The 25327-nt window shown below is 42.5% G+C and overlaps 1 protein-coding gene across 1 annotated transcript in view; it reads right to left on the bottom strand.

The window, feature by feature from the left end:
• Positions 1-638: 638 nt before the first annotated feature.
• The window catches only part of LOC126471039 (uncharacterized), a 384177-nt gene continuing 359488 nt past the window's right edge, over positions 639-25327 (bottom strand). The window contains exons 3-4 of the mRNA XM_050099106.1: positions 975-1221; positions 639-650 (exon numbers count right to left, since the gene is read on the bottom strand). Coding sequence (XP_049955063.1) covers positions 639-650; positions 975-1221 — 259 coding nt within the window. The remainder of the gene's footprint in view (positions 651-974; positions 1222-25327) is intronic.

The following is a 25327-nucleotide window of genomic DNA, read 5'->3' as shown; positions in this document are numbered from 1 at the left end:
AACTGTTCGTCAACAAAGATGGCGGTGTTGGTATTATACGCCTCCAATATAAAAGATCACAAACTGTATTCACGACAGAACTTCTGTTCAGTTTTGTGTTGCAGAAGCCTTGTACAGAGTTAACGCCCAGGAGGAAACCAAAAAGAATGACTTGTGATAAGCAAGATAAGATAAAAGCTTTAAAGGCACTCTAGAGCAAAGAAAAGGCTTTAAAAGACAGCAAAATGTGTGGACAGCCGTCAAGATCATTCCTACATTGTACTTTTTTACAAGAATATGTGATTTACTAAAAGTGTCTTTCATGTAATTTTTTGTTTAATTTTTTGAATTTATCGCATGGGCCTAATATTACAAGCACAATTCTTTTTCGCGGTTCGTTTTAAGGTTCCATAAAACAAATGGCATCCCTAATACATAAGAATTGTATGATAAGTGAAATATGTCATAGTATCTGTTGAGCAGGTTTGCAGTAGACAGAAAATACTGTGGCAGTAAGGACAAAACAAGAAGGTGGGGGCCCCTTATACCACCTCTTCCCATACAAGTAAACTGCTAGACTCAAGCTCTAACTGTGAGAAGGATATTCGTGATCACTGTTCCAAATTCGAAACAGAGCAAGAAAACTTATTATTTTCTGGTTACTGATTCATCTAGAATGAAGTGTAAATGTGATCATATGATTTAGGGCGGCAGCTGTTTCACTGTCCAAATATTGCTGCCTTATGTACTCACAAATCTTAGTTTTCTTACGCATTCTATTTTTTAAGGCTGTAGCGAAACTAGAGTTTAAGTTTCTTTTTATGTCGCTCGGCAGCATATCCAAAAACTCAATGCTTAGAGGAACACTGATCCGTACATCTATAACTCTCTACACTGGATGCTGCTTCTCTGGGTTGGCACTAGAAGGACAGAGCAGAGGAGGGTACATTTTATGAAATGTGGGCGCTACAGCGTACAGTAAATTGTCTGCCTACCTGATTTTTGTGGAACACGTTACATAGCTTATTTCTAGTAGACGTTTGCGTTAAAGGATATGGCCACTCGATGATGAAACGAGTATATCGGCGTATGGGGTTGTCCTCACTGAGGATGAATAGCGAAGTGGGCCCCTTGGCGCCTGGGGGAGGCTGGTGTGGGTGCGGGCTCATGCCGTGGCCGGGGGCGGGCGAGCAGTCACGACCAGACCGCTGCTGTGCTACCGCCTCCTGGGCTGCTGCCAACCTGCAACAAACACAACACTGTCAGAGCACTGCTGAAAGAAACTAATAGAGAATGGACAAAAACATAACACATTAACATATCTAATACGGTGTAGGAAACCCGTTGTCATTCAAACTAGCTTCCAGTGCACTCGGAATGGATAAATGCAGATCCTGTATCGTTTTCGAGGGAATCTTACACTAAGGAGACAAAATTCATGGGATGCCTCGTAATATCGTGTCGGACCTCCTTTTGCCCGGCATAGTGCTCCAACTCTACGTGGCACGGACTCAAAAAGTCGTTGGAAGTCCCCTGCAGGAATACTGAGCCATGCTTCCTCTATAGTTTCCATAACTGCGAAAGTGCTGCCGGTGCAGGGTTTTGTGCGCGAACTGACCTCTCAATTATGTACCATAAACCTTCGATGGGATTCATGTGGGACGATCTGATGACCAAATCATTGGTTCGTATTGTCCAGAGTACTTTTCAAATCAATACCGAACAATTATGGGCCGGTGACATGGCGCACTGTCATCGATAAAAATTCAATCGTTGTTTGGAACATGAAGTCTATGAATGGCGGCAAATGGTCTTGAAGTAGCCGAACATAACTATTTTCAATGATCGGCTCAGTTGGACCAGAGGACCTATTACATTGCATGTAAAGACTACCCACACCATTATGGAGCCACCACCAACTCGCACAGTGCTTTGTTGACAAGCTGGGTCCATAGCGCCACGCTCGAAGCCTACATCACCTCTTACCAACTGAAATCGGGACTCATCTGACCAAGCCACGGTTTTCCAGTCGTTTACGGTCTAACCAATGTGGTCACGAGTGCAGGAGAGGCGCTGCAGGCGATGATGTGCTGTTAGCATACCACTCCCGTCGGTCGCCTGCTGCCATAGCCCATTAACGCCAGATTTCGCCGCACTGTCCTAACCGATACGTTCGTCGTACGTCCCACATTGATTACTGCTATAACTTCTCGCAGTGTTGCTTGTCTGTTACCACTGAAAGTCTACGCAAACGTCGCTGCTCTCGGTCGTTAAGTGAAAACCGTCGGCCACTGCGTTGCCCGTGGTGAGAGGTAATGCCTGAAATTTGGTATTCTCAGCACACTCTCGAATATTGAATTCTCTAAAGATTCCCTAGATGGAATGTCTCATGCGTGTAGCTCCAACTACCATTTCGTGTTCAAAGTTTGTTACTTCCCGTCGTGTGACCATAATCACTTCGGAAACCTTTTTACATGAATCACTTTAGTACAAATGATAGCTACGCCAGTGCACTCACCTTTTATACCTTGTGTACGCGATACTACAGCTATCTGTATATGTGCATATCGCTATCCCATGAGTTTCGTCACCTCAGTGTATACCATTCTTTTTGAGAAATAGTGACAAGTCAGGTAAAGATGATGGAGGTTGATAGCGATCACGTGCCATGCTCTTCAAAATAGACCACAAAGGCTCAATAATATTGAAATAAGGTGACTCTGGTGACCAGGGGAGATGCGACAATTAATTCTGGTGTTAACGAAAACCAGTTCTATGCGATGTGAACTGTGTGAAAAGGGGCCTTGTCGTCTTGGAACACAGAAACAGCATTGGAGAACAAACACTGTACCTGGGATGGACCTGATAAGCCAAAAGGATCACATACTCCTTGGCAGGAATGCAACCTTGCAGGGTAACCATAGTGCCCCATGGAATACCAAGATATGGCTGCCGAAATCATCACCGAACGCCCGTCATTTTTCGATGTTGGGACGTAAACACTGCCAGAATTTGGAAACAGTGTGCAACAAGACTCATCCGACCAAATGACTTTCTTCCATTGCTCCACAGTCCAGGTTTATAGCTTCGGCACCACGTTTTCCTCATTTGTATCACTGATAAATGGTTTTGGAAATCCAGCTTGCCCTGCAATTCCCTGCTTCTGGAGCTCCCTCCCTGTTATTTTGGTACTGACAGTGTTCACGAGTGCGTCATCCAGTTCTGCAGTGACTGTTGCAGCTTTCGTCCTCTTATTTTTCGTTACGATCACTCAACACTCACTTTCGTCCGCGTTGTTACTTAACGGATGATGTTTTTCCGTTTCCTTTGTACGCGATATAGATATTCTATACGTTGCCTCATGAAACACCAAACACTTCGACTCCCTTGGTTACGTAAGCATCCACATACGAGCAACAACAATTTGCCCACTTCCGAATTCAAAAAATGGCTCTGAGCACTATGGGACTTAACTTCTGAGGTCATCAGTCCCCTAGAACTTAGAACTACTTAAACCTAAATAACCTAAGGACATCACACACATCCATGCTCGAGGCAGGATTCGAACCTGCGACCGTAGCGGTCTCACGGTTCCAGGCTGTAGCGCCTAGAACCGCTCGGCCACTCCGGCCGGCTTTCGAATTCACTTAGCTGCACTCACAACTACACAGAACACTGTTCTGACCACTGACTTTTGCAACGTATTGAGGACATTGCACAAGAGCCACTCGTGGTCATTTACGATATAATAGCTGAACCTGCAGGCTTGGCTAGCATCTGCAGTTATATTCGAGAATTAATTTCTCGATGTGTTTCCATACCCAGGCCCAACCCCTGTAAGTTGTATGGGAACAGGACCTGAAAGAAGTACATTCTTCCCAGGTTCGATTCCCGGCGGGATCAGGGTTTTTCTCTGCCTCGTGATGACTGGGTGTTGTGTGATGTCCTAAGGTTAGTTGGGTTTAAGTAGTTCTAAGTTCTAGGGGACTGATGACCATAGATGTTAAGTCCCATAGTGCTCAGAGCCATTTGAACCATTTTCAAGTACATTCTGCTGCTTAATAAACATGCAGGCACAGAAATATTTCCATTTCCTATCGTCGAATGCAGCGGAGACAAGGAAATAAATGCGTGTATTCAATGTGTTTCACAATTCCTATCACATTTTTCTATGGAAACTAGAGGCGACTTACGGTTGGTAGATAAAATTTTGATGAGTAACCCATGTCGTTAAATGAACAGTTTACATGTAATACAAGTTTGAAGACCGGATCAGTTTCGCGTCTCCCGCTTAACGGTACTCATTGAGAGGAAACAATGAATTCTGACCTGTGTGCTCTACAGGAGTTCGTGGCGTGGGCAGTGTTTAGAGTACTCATCGTTGGGTTCTCTTCTGCGCGACAAATGGTGTCCACTTGAAAATCGAATATGCTGCGCGTCCGTGGAACACAACAGTTACCCATCCTACTTCAGAAATTACCGTTGTTGTAGTAGGACGAAAATGGTATGTCGTGTCACAATTACAAAACGTCGATGCCCAAATATTAGTTTGTGTGCGTAATGTGAAGCAGGAGATTCGAAAGTGATCCGATCTTCCAACTTATTTCCGGACATGTGTTCCTTACCAAAATTTTATCTACTAGGTCCCCTCTGCAACCCTTAGAAGCCTGTGACAGGTATTAGTAAACAGCATGTAAATTTCGACTCTTTTCATTGGGTGTTTTACATTGGATATCAGATCTGCTTATTAAGTTTTCACTCCATAAAGTTGTGCTATAACATGAGATGTTCCTCTTTTACCGTCAATTTCATACGGTTTTGGAGAGTTGCACATTTTAACTACCGAATCAAAACACGTGTATTCACTTACTAAATTTAATGTAAACAGTCCATCACAGTTGAACAGAGGCATAAATATTGATAAATACCACATTACATGAAAAAATTACGTCATTACTTTTAGCGAAGTTGGCTGTGGCTCAAAAAGGATTATGCTGCGACAGCAAATTTCATTCATCAGCCCAATGATGTATACAAATCCTGACAGATCTACGATTACGTTCGAACACAAACTGAAGTTTTATTCCGTTCCACAGACAACATTTTATTTACAACTTGTAGCACCTATGCATCTACATCTGCTTACACATTACTCAAACCACTGTGAAGTGCATGGCAGAGGGTATTTAGCATGGTATCACAGGTTAGCGGTCCTTCCCGTTGCAGTCGTCTACGGAGCCCGGAAAGAATCACTGCTTAAATGCCTCAGCGCGTGCGCATGCTGTAATTAGTCTACGAGAGCAGTACGTAGGGGGTTGTAGTTTTTCTCTGGATTCTACAGTTAATACTGGTGAGTGTAACCTTGTAACGTAGGAACAGCAGAGAACCTAAGACACTTCCTTGGGGAACGCCAGATCTTAGTTCTATTTTACTCGATGACTTTCCGTCCATTACTAATAACTGTGTTCGTTCCGACAGGAAATTCCTAATCCAGTCGCTCAATTGAGACGATACTCCATAGGCACGCAACCTGATTAAAAGCCGCTTGTGAGGAACGGTGCCGAAGGCCTTTTGGAAATCTAGAAATGTGAATCAGTCTGATACCCCTGCCTTTATCACTCATTACCTAATGAGAATAAAGAGGTATTTGTGTTTCTCAGGAACGATGGTTTTTGAATCCCTGCTGACCGTGTGTCAACAGATCATTCTCCTCGAGGTAATTCAGAATGTTCGAAAATCGTTTATATTCCAAAATCCTACTGAAAATCGACGTCAGTGATATGGGCCCATAATTCATCGGATTACTCCTCCTTCCTTTCTCGAGTTCTGGTGTGACCTGTGTAACATTCCAGTCTTTACATACGGATCTTTCGTCGAGCGAGCAGTTGTATATGATTGTTAAGTACGGAGCTATTATAGCAACATACTATGAAAGAAACCTAACTGGTATATGATCTGGACCAGAAAACTTGTCTTTACTAAGTGATTTAAGCTGCTTTGCTACACAACCGATGTCTACTTCCACGTTACTCATGTTGGCAGCAGGTGTCGATTCGAATTCTGGAAAACTTACTTCGTCTTCTGTGGTGAAGGAATCCGTAACATTACTTTCGTTATCGCAGAGCGAAGCTATTGATGGTGACTTTCTGCTGGTGTACTTCACATATAACCAGAATATCTTTGGATTTTCTGCCAGATTTCTAGAGAGGATTTCGTTGTGGAAACTATTAAAAGCATCTCGATTTGTAGTTCACGTTAAGTTTCGAGCTAGTGTAAAACATCCTCAATCTTGGAGATTATGCGTTCTTTTTTTTTTTCGTTGCTTCTGAAGCTGTGTTCTGACCTGTTTTGTTACGATGGGCGGAGGGTGGCCAGTTTCACGTTATTAATTTATCGGGTATAAATCTTTCCACAGATGGCGATACTACAGTACTTCTTTGAATTTAAGCCAGAAGTTCTGAAGGAACGGAGGCTGTCTCCTAGGAAGGCGTCAATCGAATTTTTATCTGCTTCTTTAAACTGATATACAGGGTGAGGCATTTAAAAGTGTTTGTCGGAATATTTGGTGAAATACACATCGGATATAAAATGTGGTAATAAAAGCTGTTCACCTCGAAGAGGGAACGCTCGCCCCCCCCCCCCCCCCCCCCGCCACACCCCCGAGGGCAGGAGGGGGTGACTTTGAAATCTTAAACAGGAACCCCTATTTTTTATTGTAGATGTGGATTCTCCGTGAAAAAAATGTAACTTTGTGTGGTGTCACCGCCAGACACCACACTTGCTAGGTGGTAGCTTAAATCGGCCGCGGTCCATTTAGTACATGTCGGACCCGCGTGTCGCCACTGTGTGATCGCAGACCGAGCGCCACCACAAGGCAGGTCGCGAGATACGGACTAGCACTCGCCCCAGTTGTACGACGACTTTGCTAGCGACTACACTGACGAAGCCTTTCTCTCATTTGCCGAGAGACAGTTAGAATAGCCTTCAGCTAAGTCCATGGCTACGACCTAGCAAGGCGCCATTAGCCTTACATAGTTTGATAGTTATCGTATGAAATGTCTCATCAAGAATGCTGTATTCACATGAAGGACGATATAAAGTTAAGTATTCGAGGAGCGGCATACTTTTCTTATTAGCATTCACTACTTATCCTGTTCCAGAATTCACGCCCGTCTGCGTTAGATAGCGTGCATTTCGGCCTCCTCTATCTACAAGGTGTTGGCACATTTACCAACACATCACTTTGTACATTTCTTTCGTTTCATGATATATGACGCTGTAAACGGCAAACATGGAAATTAGGTGACAACTGTTGCAAAACGGTACTTTATCAAACAAATACATATCCGATTAAGACAATCGAAGTACTTTTTTTATATTTTTGGTAATGCTATCATGTGACACCTCCCACAATCGTATGAAACACAGATCGCGATCATGCGCTCAGTCCCTTGTCAGACTGTGCATGTTATTTCAATGATTCGGACTGCACACATCTCGTCGCAATTGTTCCATGATGTTAACGATTGCGCTACGGTCGCAGGTTCGAATCCTGCCTTGGGCATGGATGTGTGTGATATCCTTAGGTTAATTAGGTTTAAGTAGTTCTAAGTTCTAGGGGACTTATGACCACAGATGTTGAGTCCCATAGTGCTCAGAGCCATTTGTTAACAATTGCAGAGAGGGTCGGTATCATTCCCGCGTACTTTTAGGCTCATAGAAATGTTGACGAAGCTCGTCAAAGGTATGCTACTCTGTTCACTGATAGGAATGTTCCGCCTACAAAGACGTTTCACAGTATTGTCCACCTGTTTACTGAAATGGGAAATGTTAAACCTAGAGGAAGACTCCTACCGCTGCCTGTGACAAACGAAAATAAGACACTGCGGTTGTTGCAAATCCTCACATTGGTTCACGGTAAATTGCGCGAGTTTCAGATTTTTTGCAAAGAAATGTTCTACGCATACTGCATGCACACAAATGGCATCCATTTCATTTATCGCTGCATCAAGAACTGCATGGTGACGATTTTCACAATCGCCTGAATTTCTGGAACTGGATACAGGAACAACTGACAGTCAATGATAGTTCCATTTCACAGACACTTTTCTCCGATGAATCAAATTTTGCGAATCGTGGTCAAGTGAATCGACATAATATGCATTATTGGTCAGTGGAGAATCCCCATTGGGTAAGGCAAGTTGAACATCAACGCCCATAGAGCGCCAACGTTTGGTGTGGTATTTTAGGAACGCAGGTAATTGGCCCATATTTCATAGAAGGTAATCTGACTGGTCAAATGTACAGCGACCTTGTGGATAATGTTTTACCCGTACTAATGGACAATGTTCCACTTTAAACGAGACTGGATATTTGGTTTCAACACGATGGATGCGCAGCGCATTATTCACGACTAGCTTGAGAAGTTTTGAATTGAAGCGAAACTATGTGCGTCCATGGACTGGACAAGGGGATCCTCAAACGTGACCCGCACGTTCACCCGATTTGACTTCTGCCGATATTTTTCTGTGGGGATGGCTAAAAGAGAGAGTTTGCATGGGTGTACCAACAACCTCCGAAGATATGAGGCAGCGAATTCTCAGTGAATGTGCAGACATAAGTGCAGAGACATTATTGTATGTCGGATTGTCAATCAGACACACTGTTGCAAAGTGCATTAGAAACAATGAACGACGTTTCGAACATTTGCTGCACTGAAACACTTGTGAGAGGCAAGGGGACTCACAGTAATCAAGCACTCCCAGATAGTGAGAGACAAGGGGACTCACCAAAATCAAACACCCCCAAGGGAACACATTACTACTACGTCCGCGTCGTTGTTTCTGGGTAACGCTAAATGTATATATAAAGTTTTTTTTTTAATTACCGCTACCAGTCACAAACTCTGTCAGCTGTTGTTTTACTTATTTATTTAGCGACATGTTTCGAGGTAAACCTCATCTTCAGGTTAAATGGCATTACAAAAACAACTTTAAAATAAGGCCATACTGATGTTACAGAGTCTTTTCGTAAATGCTGTGGTCATCCTCTGGAAGAAGAGAAAACTTAGTAAGGGGCGCTGTCACTTTGGAAGCTGGACTGATGTTTGCACGAAAATGTTTTGTAACGGTCACTCACTTTTTTCTTCTCGCATGGCAGTCTCGTAGTGATGCGCTGGGGTGCCTCCATTTCTGTGCCTCTCCTGGTCGCTGTTCACAAATTTTCACTAACATAGAAGTAACTTGGAAACACGATCACAAACAATTCTGTAGTGCAGTGGAAAAGAAAGTGGTCGAAATACAGCTGGTTTCGATTTGACTATCGATTTGTCGATCTATGCGGTGTCAGATGTTGACCTGTCTTCTGCACGTCTTGTTATCGTACGACAGATGTAGGATGACGAAATACATAACAAATTGAGCACCTGTTACAATAGTATTGAACACATCATGATGTAAACTAATTTGTTTTACATTTTTCTCAGCTATTGCTGGGGCTAGAGTCAAACGACCATCATGTTATGTATCTTTTATTCTAGGAGTACTTTAGTGAAATTGGAAAAGAAATGTGAATTTTTAAAGTCTGTCATTTCATTCAGGATCTCGTTATTCCCCATGTGGCCATGTATGAATATTTCCATTTCTTCCAAGATGTCCATTTTCCATTTCTTTTCTAAGTTATGTAGTACTTTGAGATCGTTGTCTTTCGTAACGCTGTGCCCAGTTTCAATTATATGTTTCGCTATAGCTGATTTATTCGGTTTACCAAGTCTGAAACAGTCAATGTGTTCTATAAAGCGGGTTTTAAAATTTCTTCCCGTTTCACCAATGTAAGATTTGTTGCAATGACAGCATGTAATTTTATAAATTCCTGCTTTGTTAAGTTTCTCTGTGGGATTTGAGATGTCATGTATCATTTCTTTTTTAAGTTGTTGTTGGTGGCAAAGGTGATCCTGATGTCTGTTTTTTTAAACAGCTTGGCTGTTTTGTCTGATATGATACCTAAATATTGTAACGTTATATACTTGGGTTTTTGGATGTTGTGTGAGGAAGCTGTGTCAGATTGTTTGTTATTATTTTTAGTTGTGCGTTGTGATAGTGTGTCTATTTCATGTTCGTGATAGCCATTATTAAGTGCAATGTATTTGATAGTGTTCATTTGTCTCATAATCGGCAGCATTAAATGGGAATTTCTGGCTCTGTTTGAGAAGGATCTGAAAGCAGCTCGTTTATGTGAGTTGGGATCTGTGGAAGATTTATTAATGTTTGTGTCTGTGTATGCTGGTTTTCCGTATATACTGATATTTAGAGTTTGGTCTGTGTTACTTATTGTCATGTCTAGAAAATTAATTTTGTTATCTTTCTCATGTTCTATGGTGAACTGGATGTTATTGTGTAAATTAATGAATCTGTTTAATAGAGTTTCTGTTTCTTCATCAGTTCCATTGTATACAATGAATATGTCATCAACATATCTGCAGTAGTGTACTATTTTCTGGGTTATTATGTCTTTCTTGTTGAGAAGGTTATTTTCAAGGTGGTTGATGAAAATTTCTGCAATGATTCCACTTAGAGGACTTCCCATAGCTAGGTCTACATCTTGTTTGTACATTTTGCCATTAAATGTGAAATAACTATGTGAAAGAACAAGCTCTAGCAATTTTATTAATTCAACTACTTCAGCTGTGAACATAGTCAGACCTTTTAATAAATTATTTTTGATTATATCTATGGATTCTTTGATGGGTATGCTGCCATATAAGTTCACTATGTCAAGGGAGATGAGCTTTGCATTGGATGGGATATGAAGATCTTTAATACTTTGAACTGCTTGGTAGCTATTTTTCACTGAAAACGAGGTTTTAAATTTATATTGTTTTTGTAGAATTGCATGGAGCTTACGCATAACTTTGTAGCCTGGATGATTTATAGCATTGACAATTGGTCTGATAGGGATATTAGGTTTATGGACCTTAGGCGGGCTGTTGGGTTCATAATTGTTAATCTCTGTGTTTCTTCTCTTTTTAATAAGAAGCATGTTTTATTCAACTGTTTCTTTAGTTTACTGTTGAATTTATGTGTGAGGTCATGAGAGATTTCTTGTATATGGTTATTCTGAAAGAACTCAAGTGTTTTATTTATATATTCATGTTTGTCCATGATAACTATTGTATTGCCTTTGTCAGATTTTACTGCTAGTGCATTGCCCTCAATGAGCTTCTTGTTGTTGTTTTTAAGTAACTGGTTCTCTTCTCTAGCTTCTTTTAGTCGATTATTGTTGAGGTGTTTCTCTATTAATTACTGTTGTTAATTTTTGTTCAGTTTGGCTATATCTGCTGTCATTTTGACTGAGCAAACTGAATGCGTAAGCGTTATGTTCATATTGTTATTGTAAATTTTCAAGAAGATACAGGTCAATGGGCAGAAAGAAAGTACAAATAATTGCCCTAATCACAGATGTAACTATACTGGAATAAGGAGGAAACGATTTTCTGGAATGACATTGCTGCAGAAATTTACAGATCACACAACTGTAGCTCGAAATATACTATGAAATAGATTACGCGTAATACTAGTAAACGCCCGAAAGTTCTCAAATATCTATTTATACAACTGAATTATGAAAAGAATACTTTTTAACAAGGGTACCGTTGCCGAATTTTCTAAGACGCACTAATTCAATTTACTATTCACGATAAAGTACGAATTTTGCGCGCCACTCGCATATGTTCGAAAATATACCACAGGTTACAGCGGGGCTATTCCGCTCACTGGGCTAACCCGCCTGAAATAGGAAATGTTGGAACAGTGCGGTAGTTCCTCACAGTCAAGGCCGTTTTCTCTGCAGTGTGCGCCAGTATCTCTCTGTCACCGCATGTGCTTTTAGTAAGGCTGTTTTCTGTTACAGTATTAACAGGACAGAACAACAAATTTTAGTGGTAAGCGCATTGTGATGGATTATTGCCGTAGTTAAAAGTATACAACCTAACAATTAAGATGTAGCACGCACAGTAACGTGAAATTTTAAACTCTTTATGTTACTTGTATAAGAGAAAAAGCTTATGCAGTTTGTGTGTCGAAAATATTGCTAGTTTTTTCCACAAAGTCCCTGTATGTCCATCTTTTCGGAGATGATTGGGGGACTCGGCTGTTCGATACAGGATGTCAAATGAATCACCTTTCAGCCGTCTAGTTTCCGTACTTATTTGGCTACAACTTTCGGCGATTTACTACGCCATCTTCAGGCCCCTGACCGACGTGTAGGAAGATTCCACCTCGGTTCTGGTCAAAACAGTGGCCAGCAATACTGGTCGTAGTAGACTTCTGCTTGCTATAGCGATCGCTATAGTGATCTCTCTAGCAAGCAGAGATTTACTAATATCAGTATTGCTGGTCCCTATTTTGACCAGAACCGAGGTGGATTCTTCCTAGACGTCGGTCAGGGGCCTGAAGATGGCGTAGTAAACCGCCGAAACTGGTAGCCAAATAAAATAAATTTGGTAACTAGACGGTTGAACGGTATTTCATTTCACGTCCTTTTCCACACAGGTCTGATTTGGCGCGTCTTTCGAAATGTCTGCACAAAGGGCTATTTCGTCCTGTACATGTGGGGCTACTTCCGCTCGGAACCATGGACCTTGCGTTGGTGGGGAGGCTTGCGTGCCTCAGCGATACAGATAGACGTATCGTAGGTGCAACCACAACGGAGGGGTATCTGTTGAGATGACAAACAAACGTGTGGTTCCTGAAGAGGGGCAGCAGCCTTTTCAGTAGTTGCAGGGGCAGCAGTCTGGATGATTGACTGATCTGGCCTTGTAACATTAACCAAAACGGCCTTACTGTGCTAGTACTGTGAACGGCTGAAAGCAAGGGGAAACTACTGATAGCCTTGGGAGAGCTAGCCCTGACAAAACTCTACCATCTGGTGAACAAGATGCATGAGACAGGTGAAATACCCTCAGACTTCAAGAAGAATACAATAATTCCAATCCCAAAGAAAGCAAGTGTTGACAGATTTGAGAATTACCGAACAATCAGTTTAGTAAGTCACGGCTGCAAAACACTAACGCGAATTCTTTACAGACGAATGGAAAAGCTGGTAGAAGCCGACCTCGGGGAACATCAGTTTGGATTCCGTAGAAATGTTGGGACATGTGGGGGAATAATTACCCTACGACTTATCTTAAAAGATAGATTAAGGAAAGGCAAACCTACGTTTCTAGCATTTGTAGACTTAGAGAAAGCTTTTGACAATGTTGACTGGAATACCCTCTTTCAAATTCTGAAGGTGGCAGGGGTAAAATACAGGGAGCGAAAGGCTATTTACAATTTGTACAGAAACCAGATGGCTGTTATAAGAGTCGAGGGCATGAAAGGGAAGCAGTGGTTGGGAAGGGAGTGAGACAGGGTTGTAGCCTATCCCCGATGTTATTCAATCTGTATATTGAGGAAGCTGTAAAGGAAACAAAAGAAAAATTTGGAATAAGAATTAAAATCCAGGGCGAAGAAATAAAAACCCTGAGGTTTGCCGTAGACATTGTAACTCTGTCAGAGACAGCGAAGGACCTGGAAGAGCTGTTGAACGGAATGGACAGTGTCTTGAAAGTGGGATATAAGATGAACATCACAAAAGCAAAACGAGGATAATGGACTGTAGTCGAATTAAATCGGGTGGTGCTGAGGGAATTAGATTAGGAAATGAGGCACTTAAAGTAGTAGATGAGTTTTGCTATTTGGGGAGCAAAATAACTGATGATGGTCGAACAGAGAGGATATAAAATGTAGACTGGCAATGGCAAGGAGACCGTTTCTGAAGAAATTTGTTAACATCGAGCATAGATTTAAGTGTTAGGAAGTCTTTCCTGAAAGTATTTGTATGGAGTGTAGCCATGTATGGAAGTGAAACATGGATGATAAACAAAAGCTTTTGGCAGAAGAATGCTGAAGATTAAATGGATAGATAACATAACTAATGAGGAGGTACTCAACAGAATTGGGGAGAAGAGAAATTTGACTAGAAGAAGGGAATGGTTGGTAGTATACATTCTGAGGTATCAAGGGATCACCAATTTAGTATTGGAGGGCAGCGTGGAGGGCAAAAATCGTAGAGGAAGACCAAGAGATGAATACACTAAGCAGATTCAGAAGGATGTAGGTTGCAGTAGGTACTGGGAGATGAAGAAGTTTGCACAGGATAGAGTAGCACGGAGAGCTGCATCAAACCAGTCTCTGGACTGAAGACCACAACAACAATAGCAATCGATGTTTAATGCGAAATTCTGAAGAACATGTTTACTCGGTCTCTCTTCAGATGGTCCGTCCGTACAAAAGGGAAAAGCCAAGCACTTGATGGTCCGAGAAGGAAATGAAACACGCAGTAACAAGTGTTATAGGCGGAGTCGTAACTATGAGAGGAGCTGCTGTGTTGTTCAGAATTCCTTATTCGACACTTAAGGATCGGGTAACTATTTCAGAGTGTGATTCGACAATAGGAGAAAAAAAACCTCATAGACCAGCAGGTCATCCGACAGTTTTCAGCCTATAAGAAGAGGATGATTTAAGTCGTAGGTTGAAAGACCTATCTGCAAGACGTTTTGGCTGCACTCCTGAACAAATTCGAAGGGAAGCATTCACGTATGCAGCAGCGAATAACATCAAGTGTCCCTGGAGAATGGAACACATGATTGCAGGTAAAGACTGGTTTACTGGGTTTATGAAGAAGCATAGTGATTTATCACTCCGAAAACCACAAGGCTTGTTAAAAGCTAGAGCGAAGGGGATGAATAAGCAGGCTGTGAATGCATTTTTCGATGTGTATCGGAATTTTTATGAGCAGACTGGAGTTTATGGTAAGCCTCATCTCATATTAAATGTTGACAAGTCGGGTTTGCCCCTTAATAATTCCCCACGTAAAATAGTGACAGCAAAAGGTACCAGGGAAGTAGAGACGATGACAAACGTGGTGAGGGGAGGAAAACCACTATTATAGCTTGCTGTAGTGATAGTGGCGTTTTTATTCCTACCTTTGCTATCTTCAAATGTGTTTGATTTAGAGAGGTCTACAGACATACCCTAACAGTGGGTTCACAAGCCACCACATCTGAGTCTGGGGATGTGAACGAAGATGTTATTGCAAAGTGGCTCGCACACTTTCAGAAGCACCACTCACCTGGGAAGTGTATTCTAATTTTGGATGGCCATAGCTCTCATCGTTCTCTCCACTGTCCGGAGTAATGGTCGTCAGAATAACAGAGATGCTCTGCCTTCCACATTACACCACACATGCCTTTCAGCCTCTGGACAGACCAGTATTCAAACCGCCGAAAGTTTTCTACCATCATACTGCAACAAATTACGTGCATTCGACACCAGGAGGTGAAGTCAACAACTTTAATTTTGGAGAACTGTTTTCTGCAGCTTGGAATAAAGCTTCCACCGTTGTAAATGGTGTTCAAGGATTTAAATGCACTGGGTTGTTGCCTTTAAACCCGTTAGTCAGTTTATTTCAGGCAGAAATTTCCAATGTGCCATCATGTCCCCTCCCGGAGATTCCTCAATGTTCCCAGCTGCCGGCTGAGTCCCCTTTGCCAGGATCCTCTTCCTCCGTTCATCAGAAGACTTCTCCTTTCAATGCAGTCATTTCCAGTCCAGCAAAAAGAGTATCCCAAAGGACGTCAAAAAAAGGTAGGAACAGAACCAAAGACATTCCATCTCAGACACGAACTACGAAGCGACGAAGGCTAAGCGCAGACTAAAAGTGGAGAAGGAAAGCAAAGCAAATGCAAGTAAGGAACGTTGTCGTCAGCTGAGTGAGTCGGATGATGACTTACAACCAACTACAATTGAAGACGGCCGGCCGGAGTGGCCGTGTGGTTCTAGGCGCTACAGTCTGGAGCCGAGCGACCGTTACGGTCGCAGGTTCGAATCCTGCCTCGGGCATGGATGTGTGTGATGTCCTTAGGTTAGTTAGGTTTAATTAGTTCTAAGTTCTAGGCGACTGATGACCTCAGAAGTTAAGTCGCATAGTGCTCAGAGCCATTTGAACCATTTTTGAATTGAAGACGATAATGAGAACACTCTTTGTGGCTTTAGCGCTCTGAAATATTATTTGTCAGAATCGGTCAAGAAGGGAGATTGAATACAGTGCCAGCAATGTGCTACATTGTTTCACGAAGTGTGTGTGGGTGCAAAAGGACGAAAAATGTTTACTTGTGGTAAATGCTTAAGATTTGGACACTGAAATACACTCCTGGAAATTGAAATAAGAACACCGTGAATTCATTGTCCCAGGAAGGGGAAACTTTATTGACACATTCCTGGGGTCAGATACATCACATGATCACACTGACAGAACCACAGGCACATAGACACAGGCAACAGAGCATGCACAATGTCGGCACTAGTACAGTGTATATCCACCTTTCGCAGCAATGCAGGCTGCTATTCTCCCATGGAGACGATCGTAGAGATGCTGGATGTAGTCCTGTGGAACGGCTTGCCATGCCATTTCCACCTGGCGCCTCAGTTGGACCAGCGTTCGTGCTGGACGTGCAGACCGCGTGAGACGACGCTTCATCCAGTCCCAAACATGCTCAATGGGGGACAGATCCGGAGATCTTGCTGGCCAGGGTAGTTGACTTACACCTTCTAGAGCAAGTTGGGTGGTACGGGATACATGCGGACGTGCATTGTCCTGTTGGAACAGCAAGTTCCGTTGCCGGTCTAGGAATGGTAGAACGATGGGTTCGATGACGGTTTGGATGTACCGTGCACTATTCAGTGTCCCCTCGACGATCACCAGTGGTGTACGGCCAGTGTAGGAGATCGCTCCCCACACCATGATGCCGGGTGTTGGCCCTGTGTGCCTCGGTCGTATGCAGTCCTGATTGTGGCGCTCACCTGCACGGCGCCAAACACGCATACGACCATCATTGGCACCAAGGCAGAAGCGACTCTCATCGCTGAAGACGACACGTCTCCATTCGTCCCTCCATTCACGCCTGTCGCGACACCACTGGAGGCGGGCTGCACGATGTTGGGGCGTGAGCGGAAGACGGCCTAACGGTGTGCGGGACCGTAGCCCAGCTTCATGGAGACGGTTGCGAATGGTCCTCGCCGATACCCCAGGAGCAACAGTGTCCCTAATTTGCTGGGAAGTGGCGAGGAGCAACAGTGTCCCTAATTTGCTGGGAAGTGGCGGTGTGGTCCCCTAAGGCACTGCGTAGGATCCTACGGTCTTGGCGTGCATCCGTGCGTCGCTGCGGTCCGGTCCCAGGTCGACGGGCACGTGCACCTTCCGCAGACCACTGGCGACAACATCGATGTACTGTGGAGACCTCACGCCCCACGTGTTGAGCAATTCGGCGGTACGTCCACCCGGCCTCCCGCATGCCCACTATACGCCCTCGCTCAAAGTCCGTCAACTGCACATACGGTTCACGTCCACGCTGTCGCGGCATGCTACCAGTGTTAAAGACTGCGATGGAGCTCCGTATGCCACGGCAAACTGGCTGACACTGACGGCGGCGGTGCACAAATGCTGCGCAGCTAGCGCCATTCGACGGCCAACAGCGCGGTTCCTGGTGTGTCCGCTGTGCCGTGCGTGTGATCATTGCTTGTAAAGCCCTCTCGCAGTGTCCGGAGCAAGTATGGTGGGTCTGACACACCGGTGTCAATGTGTTCTTTTTTCCATTTCCAGGAGTGTATATTGGGCAGAACAGCCCCGTGACTGGACGGAATAGCCCCATCATTTTGGTATATTGTGATTTTTGCCTTCTTCAGATGTTTGTTTAATATTTTGTTCTTGTAAATGAATTTCTAGCTTTTATATAGTATTCACAATTAAATTGCCATATTTTATCACATTGACTAATTTTTTTAAAACGTTTCCTGTCATATTACATACGGCTTACAGTTGAAACGAGCGAAACAGACCCGCTGTACCCTAAGTCTTGATAAATTGTACGAGAACGTCAAGAACAGTAAAATACTAGAATCTAGAAGTTCGAATCGGACTTAGATGGCTCACGCTGTCTTATACAAAGTATATTCCAATTCAGAGTATTCAAATAAACGTGCCAAATTCACGTATTATTTACTTAACTGTGCACATGATACCTTCTACATTAGTTAATCGAAGATGAACACTGCAAGATAAATTTATCACTGTCAAAAGAATGAAAGTCATGGAGCACCAACAAATCACGTCTTCTTCTTGGGGAGCATCGTGTATGAGCAGAACTTAAGTACATAGTGACACTACTGAGCCAGCAATTATATCAGCAAAGAAAGTTTTGGAGGAGTTAGAAATATTGATAAGGAAAGTTAAGTCGTGGAAGGAGGAGAACTTCCACACTATGAAAATTCAGTCTTTCATAAGTATATTGCAAGACGACTGCTTGCTGAAAGGTTGTAATTTCTTGGCATTTCAAGTTTATTTTATGAGATATTAACTGACTGTATTGAAAAATGGGTCTACCCACTTCATGTTCTGAAAGAGTTTAACTAGATTCAGCTCAAATATCTTCTTCTATGGAAGTCGGTTCAGCCAAGTCTTAAAACTTTAGCAGAGTGTATGAAAACATTATGGAAGAAATATATGGAGATGAACATTTAGAGGAAATAAATTATGTTAAAAATTATTTGAAATAAGAAAGCGTGAATTAAGAGCTGCTAAGTACGTTAGTGAAAAATGGTCTATTACTTTCAGCTTCCTTGGATCTCAGAATATCTGCTGCAAAAATTTGCAACTCATTAATGCATTTGTCCTAGGACTACCTGTTGCTAATGCTGCTACAGAACAACGAGTGTTCTCTATCACAAATGCTTTATGTTCTGAAAAAAGTAATAGATTTAGTGTGAAAACAAGGAAATAATTATAACTAAGACTCATTTTCAAGATACTCCGTATTCTGATTTTACATAATTCTATTTGAAATATCAAACTCCTGGATGACATACATTCTTCTGCAAAATATAACAGAACAGATCTTTCAGAAACTACCCACGGCGTAACTTTCAGGCCAACTGAGAATGAGAAATAAGTAACCTATGTAGGAAAAAATGGAAATGTGACAACAATAAAACAATGATTTATTTACTTGATTAGTAATGCAACGAATTTTAATTTTTTGTGCGAGTTTTAAGAAAAAGGTTTGGTGTCTATGTAGTAGTAGCAAAAACGAAGTATTTTAATTGCTGAAAACATTCAACATCCAAGACTGCAGAAATATTTCTTTATTTATAACAACCGGTTTCGACAGACTTTGCTGTTATCTTCAGGTCGTAAAAAATTTCTTTTTATGAAACGTCTTCGTTTTACGTTAGACCCCCGTGGTTGAAAATCAGCTCATTATTGATCCACATGACAACTTGGCGTGAGGCCCAACGTAAAATGAACACGTTTCATAAGAAAATGATTTTTAGGACCTGAAGATGACAGCAAAGTCTGTCGAAACCGGTTGTTTTAAGTAAAGAAATATTTATGTGTTCTTGGCTGTTGAATTTTTTAGTAAGTAAAACATCGCGCCTTCGGACTTCTCAAAATGAGAAAATTCAATCAAGTATTTTAAAATAACTCTACAATAGTACTACCGAAAGTTTCCAGAAAATGTCGATTCATTTGAACTTCTAATCTGGGTTTCGTACTTTGATTCTGGAAAACTTGTCAACCTACAACACCGGGCTAATCGTTATCCATTTAACTGTACCCGGCTGCAGCGGCAAGAAATTATTGTGTGGATCTGCAGCTGACGGCGGATGTGGCGAAACTATAGTACCACCTGACATCCGTTTCTTCGGGGCGAGTGGTAGGTCCGAGCTGCCAATCAGTCGTAGCCATATGCTGACCTGAATTGCTTCAATGATAGAAAAGCAACTGGAATCACTCAATAGAGGAAAGTCCACTGGACCTGACGGGATACCAATTCGATTCTACACAGAGTACGCGAAAGAACTTGCCCCCCTTCTAACAGCCGTGTACCGCAAGTCTCTAGAGGAACGGAGGGTTCCAAATGATTGGAAAAGAGCACAGATAGTCCCAGTCTTCAAGAAGGGTCGTCGAGCAGATGCGCGAAACTATAGACCTATATCTCTTACGTCGATCTCTTGTAGAATTTTAGAACATGTTTTTTTGCTCGCGTATCATGTCATTTCTGGAAACCCAGAATCTACTATGTAGGAATCAACATGGATTCCGGAAACAGCGATCGTGTGAGACCCAACTCGCCTTATTTGTTCATGAGACCCAGAAAATATTAGATACAGGCTCCCAGGTAGATGCGATTTTCCTTGACTTCCGGAAGGCGTTCGATACAGTTCCGCACTGTCGCCTGATAAACAAAGTAAGAGCCTACGGAATATCAGACCAGCTGTGTGGCTGGATTGAAGAGTTTTTAGCAAACAGAACACAGCATGTTGTTATCAATGGAGAGACGTCTACAGACGTTAAAGTAACCTCTGGCGTGCCACAGGGGAGTGTTATGGGAGCATTGCTTTTCACAATATATATAAATGACTTAGTGGATAGTGTCGGAAGTTCCATGCGGCTTTTCGCGGATGATGCTGTGGTATACAGAGAAGTTGCTGCATTAGAAAATTGTAGCGAAATACAGGAAGATCTGCAGCGGATAGGCACTTGGTGCAGGGAGTGGCAACTGACCCTTAACATAGACAAATGTAATGTATTGCGAATACATAGAAAGAAGGATCCTTTATTGTATGATTATATGATAGCGGAACAAACACTGGTAGCAGTTACTTCTGTAAAATATCTGGGAGTATGCGTACGGAACGATTTGAAGTGGAATGATCATATAAAATTAATTGTTGGTAAGGCGGGTACCAGGTTGAGATTCATTGGGAGAGTCCTTAGAAAATGTAGTCCATCAACAAAGGAGGTGGCTTACAAAACACTCGTTCGACCTATACTTGAGTATTGCTCATCAGTGTGGGATCCGTACCAGGTCGGGTTGACGGAGGAGATAGAAAAGATCCAAAGAAGAGCGGCGCGTTTCGTCACCGGGTTATTTGGTAACCGTGATAGCGTTACGGAGATGTTTAATAAACTCAAGTGGCAGACTCTGCAAGAGAGGCGCTCTGCATCGCGGTGTAGCTTGCTCGCCAGGTTTCGAGAGGGTGCGTTTCTGGATGAGGTATCGAATATATTGCTTCCCCCTACTTATAACTCCCGAGGAGATCACGAATGTAAAATTAGAGAGATTCGAGCGCGCACGGAGGCTTTCAGACAGTCGTTCTTCCCGCGAACCATACGCGACTGGAACAGGAAAGGGAGGTAATGACAGTGGCACGTAAAGTGCCCTCCGCCACACACCGTTGGGTGGCTTGCGGAGTATCGATGTAGATGTAGATTTGCAGCGGCTTGTCAACGCGTCGCTCGCTGCACTTCAAATTGAAATGGTTCAAATGGCTCTGAGCACTATGGGACTTAACAGCTGTGGTCATCAGTCCCCTAGAACTTAGAACTACTTAAAGCTAACTAACCTAAGGACAGCACACACATCCATTCCCGAAGCAGGTATGTTTACTGAAGTGTCCAACGTGGGCGACGTCCATGGCGCTGCCTGTCCTCTGCTATAACTAGCGAATTCTAATGCCGGGCGGTGTGGCCGAGCGGTTCTAGGCGCTTCAGTCTGGAACCGCGAGACCGCTAAGGTCGCAGGTTCGAATCCTGCCTCGGGCATGGATGTGTGTGATGTCCTTAGGTTAGTTAGGTTTAAGTAGTTCTAAGTTCTATGCGACTGATGACCTTAGAAGTTAAGTCGCATAGTGCTCAGAGCCATTTGAACCATTTTACTATAACTATTCTACAGTACATTGTCAAAGTTTGAATTTTACACACTTCCTTCAGTTTACGCAAATGGAGCAAAACGGTTGGGTCTTTTTGCATTAGATGTTGTCTGTGGTGCGCCTTAAGGAGCTTATTGAGCCACTATTTAGTTCATGGACGGTTCCTGAGAAAACCCGAAAAACATGATTTTTGGGTACCAAAATCTAGTTGTGGATTGAAAGACGCCTATGCATAGAAAATGCCTGAAATTTTTGCAATATATTCTTCCCGATCTCGAGCAGTCTTAAAAATTACGAGAAAAACCACAAAACATTGCTTTTGGGTACCAAAACCGAGTTGCGGTTTTCAAGACGGTTACGCACAGTAAATGGATGTAATTTTTATGACGTATTTCTAAGATCGCGATCTCGAACAGCCTTGAAAGTTTTCTATCAATTTCTGAGGTACAGAGGTTCAGAGTTATTCGAATCCTAATGAGTTTGAATTTCGTCTCTGCAGCACGCGCGACAGTGAAGGCGTCAGCTACGAGTCCTCTCGGCAAAGCAGTAGAGAAGACGTGCCGGCAGCTATGAAATACCTGTACTTATCATCCGATTTTAAGAAAACTATTTGGTGAAAAAAATTGATTCTTCCGCACCTTACAGATTGATATCTTTGCTTGATAAAGGTCTGAATTTATTTTCGTTATTCGTCATAGTTACTGTGCTGCACGAAACTGAGTACATGGCTGCACGAAGTTTTCAAGAGTTTGCAGAGGTAAACTCACATTGCGTAGACTTTCCGTATAGTTCATTTTACGCCATACATTGTATCTAAAGTTGAGGGCGGAATGATATCTCTTTTCATTGTTGGGATATTGTTTGTTGTATCAGTGGACGGGTCGCTCGCGGCGCGTCAGTCCTTTTCTGCGCATTGGGACTCAGATGGTCGTAAACATCGTCGTATCTCATAAACGGTTAAAGATATCGAAACGATGTTTTTTGGAAATGACAACACGCAGAAAGGACTATTTTACCGTTTAATTAACACTCGATACGCTTTTGTCAAACGTGTGAGCAGAGCGAAACAAGATTCTCTATAAATTACGCAATGAAGTTTCTCCCGAATTTTCATAGTCGAACAAAACAGGCAAACGGGGTATCAAAGTGATGAGCATGAGGTCTAGTTTTGCATGAAAGTATTTAGTTGATTGAAAGTAATCAGAGTAATTAAGGAAAACTTATTACTGAGTTGAGGAAAAATTGAAATATTTCACGAAAAGCTGCTGCACGCTATGTAAATGAAGCGTCAAAAAGTTCATCTGTTCAGGGACTAGCTATCTGCACATAAAGAGATACATTGGTGCGCTACTGAAATGTCTAAAAGGCGGCTTGATTCGAATCAAGCACCATGGTTAGGATTTTCGAGAACAGAAGACGTTAGGACGGCAAATGAAGTTTCAATAAGGTCATTGAATAAAACTTTCTGAATAAAACTTGAAAATAAAAAAATGAAAGAAATAGATCAAATATTTTGTGAAATGATTTGTGTAAAAGAAATAAATAGATTCGAGAAACATTCGACGTGCCTTTGAATGACGCTTGGCCTTAACATTGACTGCTGATGTATTACGTTCGAGCAATCAAATATGATTAACATTTCATGGTTGCTTATTGTATTTTATTAGGATTTCAATGTGTACTGGGATAAGTGTGTGTACCTTAAAGGTCTAGTACTCTGGAAAGACTTTAAAAATATACTTAGCATGGCAGCCTAAACAGTATACATAAAATTTAGTACACAGAATTGTAGCTGAGTCAGTTAAAATTTAAGTAGCAGCCGGGACCGAACTGAGGTCCTTGTATCAACCGCATTTGTAAACCGAGTAACCACCGACAGCTCTCGAACGCCATACTAATTCTTTTATATTTAGGATACTCAGTCATTCTTCCGCATTTATCGGCTGATAAAAGTTTTTGATCATGTAAAAACATTCGTCTTTAATTTATTGTTAATTTATTGATGAGATAGTCGAATGCTCCTCTGCTCATTCACCTGTATTCGAAGAATTTGTCTGGTAATCTTCGTAGTTGATGATATAAATTATGAAATTCACTATGAATATTCCTCTGTTCGTGAATTCCATGCACAGCATTCCTTTTCGCTTTATGTTACCAAGTAGAGGTAATTTTGTAGACTCACTCTCGAGCTACAGTATTCTACAGTTTAGGGGCGTCGTTTTATAGAAACAGATGGTCGGCTTTAAGTAGCCATCTTGTAGCGGGATATGGTCGCACGCACGCAGGACACCCGAGCTTTTCGCCCGATGCTGCTGCTTCTTGTTGGAGAGTCTGAAGACTGTGCCTGTGAGACAGGAGACAGTGACCGTCAGACACAAGACAGAGAGACGAGTAGGGCCGAATGAGTGAGTGAGAATGGGCAAGTGGGAATGTATGAGTATGGGTGATTTGCAGCAATGGAGTAGTGGATGTGAGCGAGTTACAATTAGGGGAGTGGGAGTGAGAGGCAAGTTGCATGTTAAAAGGAGCGCGAACATGTTCGAATGACAAAATTTTTTGGGAAAATGTTTAAAGGTGCTAAGGAAGGTAGAATGAGGTAGCTGGTACCCCACTTTTTAGTGGAGCATTTTTCCGCTGGCGAGCTATACAAACACATACTTGAGGTAATATGTGACCCTGTTGTTTGTCGTGAGACATGCTTCATTTCGTGGCGACAGTAAGTGCACCACAGGTACACGGGAGTCAGGAATGTCCTATATCGACGTCTATGCTGCGAAAGTCACCTTATGGTGTGTGACGGACGATACCTCTGCTACCACTATTATTTTACCCGTTCTCTGCTCCGTTCGCGAATCATGCGTGGGAAGAACAACTGTCTATAAACATGCATACGAAGTATAATTTCTTTGAAACTTCCTGGCAGGTTAAAACTGTGTGCCAGACCGAGACTCGAACTCGGGACCTTTGCTTTCCGCGGGCAAGTTGGTACAGCACTTGCCCGCAAAAGGCAAAGGTCCCGAGTTCGAGTCTCGGTCCGCCACACAGTTTTAATCTGCCAGGAAGTTTCATATCAGCGCACACTCCGCTGCAGAGTGAAAATCTCATTCTGGTATAATTTCTTTGATTTGCTCATCGTGGCCATTTCACGAGATATATATGGAAGAAAAATGTTGCCCGATTCTTCTTCGAATGTACATGCCTCGTATGCAAAAATACCGTAAGATAGGACCTGCGAAAGACATTTTGCGTATACACTGTTTTATTCATCGAGAGACCCTTCGTACAGAAGGAATGGAAAAAGGGAATGATGGAGAACGGTCGTCTGAGATCAGCAGGAAGATTCTTTATAGACATGTCAAATGGAATAGTACAAGATCAAATAATAGTACTTAAATGCCCGTCACACCTTTTGACTGAGCGTGTTATTCAGTACACATTCGAGATGTGTTCCACAGTTGTTCTTCTGCTGTCCGCGAGAGCATTTACACTGTCCAGTCACATTAATGTGACGACATTAGAGTGCCTGAATAACCCATTTTGCA

Source organism: Schistocerca serialis, chromosome 3 (assembly GCF_023864345.2).
Source record: "Schistocerca serialis cubense isolate TAMUIC-IGC-003099 chromosome 3, iqSchSeri2.2, whole genome shotgun sequence".
Taxonomy (NCBI): Eukaryota; Metazoa; Arthropoda; class Insecta; order Orthoptera; family Acrididae; genus Schistocerca; species Schistocerca serialis.
This window is presented reverse-complemented; position numbering and strand designations above follow the sequence as displayed.